General features: G+C 47.9%; 1 protein-coding gene across 1 annotated transcript in view; it reads left to right on the top strand.

Annotated features, from left to right (window-relative positions):
• Positions 1–499: 499 nt before the first annotated feature.
• The window catches only part of STXBP3 (syntaxin binding protein 3), a 65,369-nt gene continuing 59,750 nt past the window's right edge, over positions 500–6,118 (top strand). Inside the window, exon 1 of the mRNA XM_029063018.2 lies at positions 500–592. Within this exon, the coding sequence (XP_028918851.1) occupies positions 541–592 (52 nt within the window). The 5' untranslated portion in view covers positions 500–540. The remainder of the gene's footprint in view (positions 593–6,118) is intronic.

Here is a 6,118-nt window from a genome sequence, read left to right as displayed (position 1 = left end):
CTAAATAGAATCAAGGTGATGTACAATTCATTAACAAAATAAATACAATGGCAACTAAATATTCATTCAATAGTATTTATTGAGCGCTTACTATGTGCAGAGCACTGGATTAAGCGCTTGGAATGGACAAGTCGGCAACAGACAGAGACAGCCCCTGCCGTTTGACGGGCTTACAGTATTATCATCCCCCTTCGACAGATGAGGCAAACTGAGGCCCGGAGAAGTGAAGCGACTTGCCCACAGTCCCCCAGCTGCTAAGTGGTGCAGGCGGGATTCGAACCCACGATCTTTGACACCCCAGGCCGGGCTCTTGCCGCTGAGCCACGCGGGGAGGAGAAAGGGGGGGGGGGGGAAGGGGCGGGGCTAAGACAGGTGGGCGTGGCCAACGCAGGGGTGTGGCCAATCCCCGCGCGGGGGGGGCGTCGGCCGCTCGTTAGCGCGTCGAGTGGGCGTGGCGTGCGCATGCGCGGGGAGGGGATGCACGACTTCCGGTGCGGGTCCCCGACTTCCGGTTGCGGGTCGGCGGGGCGGGCGGGGAAGATGGCGCCGCCGCTGGCCCCGGAGCGGGGCCTGAAGAGCGTCGTGTGGCACAGTGAGTGACCCGCCGGGCCGGGCCGGGCCGCGCCGCGCCGCGAGTCTTTCCCCTTGTCCCGGCCTCCTGTCCGTCCTCACGAAGCCCCTCTCCTCCGCCGGGCCTGACCCCTGACCTCAGACCCCATGGAGCCTCATCGTGTCTTCGTCTTTTGTTCCCCTTTGGCCCCGCCGTCCGTCTCCCCTCTGAGGTGGCTCATGGTGGACTGGCTTGTGTCCTCTCGTGAAGCAGCGTGGCTCAGCGGCAAGAGCCCGGGCTTGGGAGTCCGAGGTCATGGGTTCGAATCCCGGCTCTGCCACTTGTCAGCTGGGTGACCGTGGGCAGGTCACTTCACTTCTCTTGGCCTCAGTGACCTCATCTGTAAAATGGGGATGAAGACTGTGAGCCCCACGTGGGACAACCTGTGTGACTGTGGGCAAGTCACTTCACTTCTCTGGGCCTCAGTTCCCTCATCTGGAAAATGGGGATGAAGACTGTGAGCCTCACGTGGGACAACCTGGTGACCCTGTATCTCCCCCAGCGCTTAGAACAGTGCTCTGCACATAGTAAGCGCTTAACAAATGCCAACATTATTATTATTATGGTAGACGCTCAATCAATACTTCCCCTCCCCTCAGCCATGGGCTCATTGGTATATTGATTTTATTTTGTTGTTTATTTTGTTGTTTGTTGCTTGTTGTTGTTGTTTTCTTTCTTTCTGTTTTGCTTTGCTGTCTCTCTCTCCCCATTAGACTGTAAGCCCGTCATTGGGCAGGGCTGGTTTCTATCTGTTGCCCAATTGTCCATTCCAAGCGCTTAGGACAGTGCTCTGCCCCTAGTCAGCGCTCAATCAATACCCCCCCCAGCACTGTGCTCATTTCTGTTTATTATTTATTACCCTATTTATTTTGCTAATGAGGTGTACATCCCCTCGATTCTATTTCTCTTGAGGATGTTTTGTTTTTGTGTTGTTCTGTTTCTATCTGTGGCCGAATTGTACATTCCAAGCGCTTAGTACAGTGCTCTGCACATAGTAAGCGCTCAAACACTATTGAATGAATGTTTTGTTTTGTCTGTCTCCCCCGATTAGACCCTGAACCCATCATTTGGCAGGGATCGTCTCTATCTGTTGCCGAATTGTACATTCCAAGCGCTTAGTACAGTGTTCTGCACATAGTATTTATCTTGATTATATCTACAGCGGACTCCTTGTTTTGTTTTATCCTGTTTTGCTGTGCCGTCTGTCTCCCCCGTTTAGACCGGGAGCCCGTCATGGGGCAGGGCTGGTCTCTCTCTGTTGCCCAAGTGTCCCTTCCAAGCGCTTAGGCCAGTGCTCTGCACATAGTATTTATCTTGATATCTACCCCAGACTACTTGTTTTTGTTTTGTTCTCTTTTGCTTTGCTGTCTGTCTCCCCCGTTTAGTCCACGAGCCCATCGTGGGACGGGGCTGGCCTCTATCTCTTGCTCAATTGTCCATTCCAAGCGCTTAGTCCAGTGCTCTGCACCTAGTAAACGCTCAATCAGTACTTCCCCTCCCCTCAGCACTGGACTCATTTGTGCATATTATTTATGACCCTATTTATTTTGCTAATGAGGTGTACATCCCCTTGATTCTGTTTATCTTGATGGTGTTGTCTTGTTTTTGTGGTGTTCTGTTTTGCTCTGCTGTCTGTCCCCCCCGATTAGCCTGTGAGCCCATCAGCGGGCAGGGATTGTCTCTGTTACCGATTTGTCCATTCCAAGCACTTGATCCAGTGCTCTGCACATAGTATTTACCTTGATATCCACACCAGACTACTTGTTTTGTGTTGTTCTCTTTTGCTTTGCTGTCTGTCTCCCCTGTTTAGACTGTGAGCCTGTCTTGGGGCAGGACTGGTCTCTCTCTGGTGCCTAATTGCCCATTCCAAGCGCTTAGTCCATTGCTTTGCACCTAGTAAGTGCTCAATCAATACGATTGAATGAATGCCCCATGCCCTCCCCTCCCCCCCAACCCCGGCCCCTGCCCACTGTCCAACAGAAGCAGCCTCAGTGCCCTCATCTCTAAAATGGGGATGGACACCCCGAGCCCCACAAAAGAAATCATCATCATCATGCCGTCATTGCTTCAGCGCTTCCTATAATAATCATCATGATGCTGGCATTTAAGTGCTTACTATAATAATGATAATGCTGGCCTTTCTTAAGCGCTTACTATAGTAATAATAATGATGGCATTTGTTAAGCGCTTACTATATGTCGAGCACTGTTCTAAGCGCTGGGAGGGGATACAGGATCATCAGGTTTTCCCACGTGGGGCTCACAGTCTTAATCCCCATTTTACGGATGAGGTAACTCAGGCCCAGAGAAGTGAAGTGACCTGCCCAAGGTCACACAGCTGACAAGCGGCGGAGCCAGGATTAGAACCCATGACCTCTGACTCCCAAGCCTGGGCTCTTTCCACTGAGCCATGCTGCTTCTCAATAATGATGGTATTTGTTAAGCGCCTACTATATGCCGAGCACTATTCTAAGCACTGGAAGGGGATACAGGGTCATCAGGTTGTCCCAGGTGGGGCTCACTGTCTTCATCCCCATTTTACAGATGAGGGAACTGAGGCATAGAGAAATTAAGTAATTTGCCCAAGGTGACACTGCTGACAAGTGGCCGAGCCGGGGTGGAACCCACGATCTCTGATTCCCAAGCCCGGGCTCTCTCCACATGGGACAAGGGACTCTGGCCAACACTATTTCCCTATAATAATAATAGTAATAATAATGTTTGTTAAGCGCTTACTATGTACCAAGCACTGTCCTAAGCGCTGGAGTGGATGCAGGGTCATCAGGTTGTCCCACGAGGGGCTCATAGCCTTCATCCTCATTTTCCAGATGAAATAACTGAGGCACAGAGAAGTTAAGTGACTTGCCCAAAGTCACACAGCCGACAAGTGGCAGAGCTGGGATTAGAACCCACGACTTCTGATTCCCAAGCCCAGGCTCTTTCCATTAAGCCGTGCTGCTTCTCGGCGCTTAGTGCTGTGCCTGGCACATAATGATTTATTATTATTCTCACACTCCTTCCAGCGGCCTCTCTTGATATTTCTTAACCCCTTACTCTGTGCCAGGCTTTGGGGTGCATATGAGATAATCAGGTTGGACACAGTCTTGATCCCGAGTAGGGCTCGCAGATTCAAACCCCATTTAACTGAGGCACAGAGAAATGAAGTGACCTGCCCAGGGTCACACAGCAGACAAGTGGCGGGGTCGGGATTAAAATCCCGGTCCTTTCGATAACCAGGCCCACGCTCGAGCCGTTAGGCCAAGCTGCTTCTACAGAATTATGCCATCCTTAGGTGGTATGACCTGAAATTTGGACCTATCTTGGTTAACGTTTTATTACTAGATCCATTCTGAGTAGCTAATGTTTCAAGCTGTTATTGTTGAGGTTTTATTACTACGGATAGACTTAAAAGTAATAACGGCATAAATTCCGGACCCGACTGCCTATCTAATGTATTCCCCCATCCGTAATTTGTTTTAATGTAATAATAATTTGTTATCCGCTTACTGTGTGCCAGACGCCATACTAAGCCCCCCCATCTGTAGTCCCCCATCTGTAATTTGTTTTAATATAATAATAATAGTAATTGTGGTATTTGTTATGAGCTTTCTGCGTGCCAGGCACGGTACTAAGTACTGGGGTGGATACAAACAAGTCGGATTGGATGTAGTCCCTGTCCCCCATGGGGCTCACCGTCTCCATCCCCGTTTTACAAAGTGACTGAGGCCCAGAGAAGTCAAGTGGCTTGCCCAGAGTCACACAGCAGACGAGTGGTGGAGTCGGGATTAGAACCTGTGACCTTCTGACTCTCAGGCCCCGGCTCTAGCCACTATGCCAGGCTGTCCGTCACCCCCGTAGACTGTAAACTGCTTTTGGGCAGAGATCCCGCCGGCCAGCCCTAGTGTACTTTCCCCAGTTCTTAGTAAATTATTACAGTAAATTCTGCGGATTGAATCGCCTTTACTTCCTGCTAGTGCCTCCCACTTCTCCTATTGCTCTTTTTCCCTAGGTTAGCTTCCGTGCAGGAAGCTTGTTTCTTGCTCACAAAGAATTTATACTTTTATGGGGGAAGGCAAAGGTGAAAAAATTTACAAATCGACTAATCAAAACAAATGATGGGAAAATATTTACAACTAGAGTAATCAAAACAAATAAATAATGGTTCAGTTGAATAAGCACATCAGCAATATGGCATTAGGAGTTGCAGTTTTCAAGTTGATGGTATCTGTGAGTGCTTACTTTATGCAGAGCACTGTACTAACCATTTGGGAGAGTATAACAGAGTTAGTAGACATGATCCCTGCCCCCTAGGAGCTTACAGTCTAATGGGAAAGACAAACATTAATGTAAATAAATTGCAGATATGAACACAAGTGCTATGGGGCCGAGGCTGAGTGAATATCACGTGCCCATCGGGCAGAAATCCAAGTGTTTAGGTAACATGGAAGGGATAAGGCCTCCAGGAGGAGGTGTGACCCTAATCAGTGCTTAGAACAGCTCTTAGCACATAGTAAGCGCTTAACAAATACCATATTATTACTCTAAGGCTTTGATGGTGGGGAAAGTCCCGTTTTCTGCCATACGTGAAGGGGGAGGATGTGGATAAGTGGTCGGTAGTGAGATAGATGAGATCAAAGCACAGTAAGCAAGTTGGCCCCAGAAGAGAGGTGTGTGGGCTGGGCCACTGAATTACATCAAAATGAAAACATTTTCATGTTAAATTCCTGTTATGAAATAGATTCGTAGTCCACAGTTTTGTCATTTCAAGGAGTAAATAGCAATTGGTTTAAAGAGATGAGCTGAACGACATTATCACTAACAATAAATATCAGTCATGTAGTAGAGGTCTTAGAGATTAAGATCTGGGTCTCTAGTACATGGGTTTTCGGTAATATATTTTTTCTCTGTAGTTTCAGGTGAAAGCAAAAAAAAAAAACCTTCAAATTTCATCAGTGAGTTGGATAACCCTGTGAGGAAAAATACTGACTGCGCATAATTTCTATTTCAAATGTTCTATATATAGTTAGGGAGGGGCTAATGAATCATGAGCAAAACAGTTGGCAAACTAAAAACAGGATTTAGGAAGAAGTTACAGTCATTCCTCTTCTGAGGTGAAAGACAAGATTCCTGCCATTAGGGAGTTTACAGTCCATGGAGGAAACTGTTTTGGGTGATTGTGCCATAGTCCCCTCATCTGTTAAATGAGGATTAATACTGTGAGCCCCATGTTGGGTGTGGACTGTGTTCAACCCGATGAGCTTGTATTTACCCCACCGCTTAGTATAGTGCCTGGCACATGGGAAGTGAAAGTTAAAAATGAAAGAATAGATATCAACTCAAATGAAGGAATAACAAACATAAAAATAGGTAAAATTGAGTGCTGAGGTGGCTATGGGAATGACAAGAACAGGAAAAGATTAATCAGGAGGAGGTGGCTTTTTAGAAAGGCTTTGAAAGAAAAGAGAAGCAGAGGAACATTCTAGTTGGGGAACATTCCAGGTTGGATGGA

Source organism: Ornithorhynchus anatinus, chromosome 4, assembly GCF_004115215.2.
Source record: "Ornithorhynchus anatinus isolate Pmale09 chromosome 4, mOrnAna1.pri.v4, whole genome shotgun sequence".
Taxonomy (NCBI): Eukaryota; Metazoa; Chordata; class Mammalia; order Monotremata; family Ornithorhynchidae; genus Ornithorhynchus; species Ornithorhynchus anatinus.
Note: the sequence above shows the minus strand (reverse complement) of the source record. Positions and strands in the feature narration are given on the sequence as shown.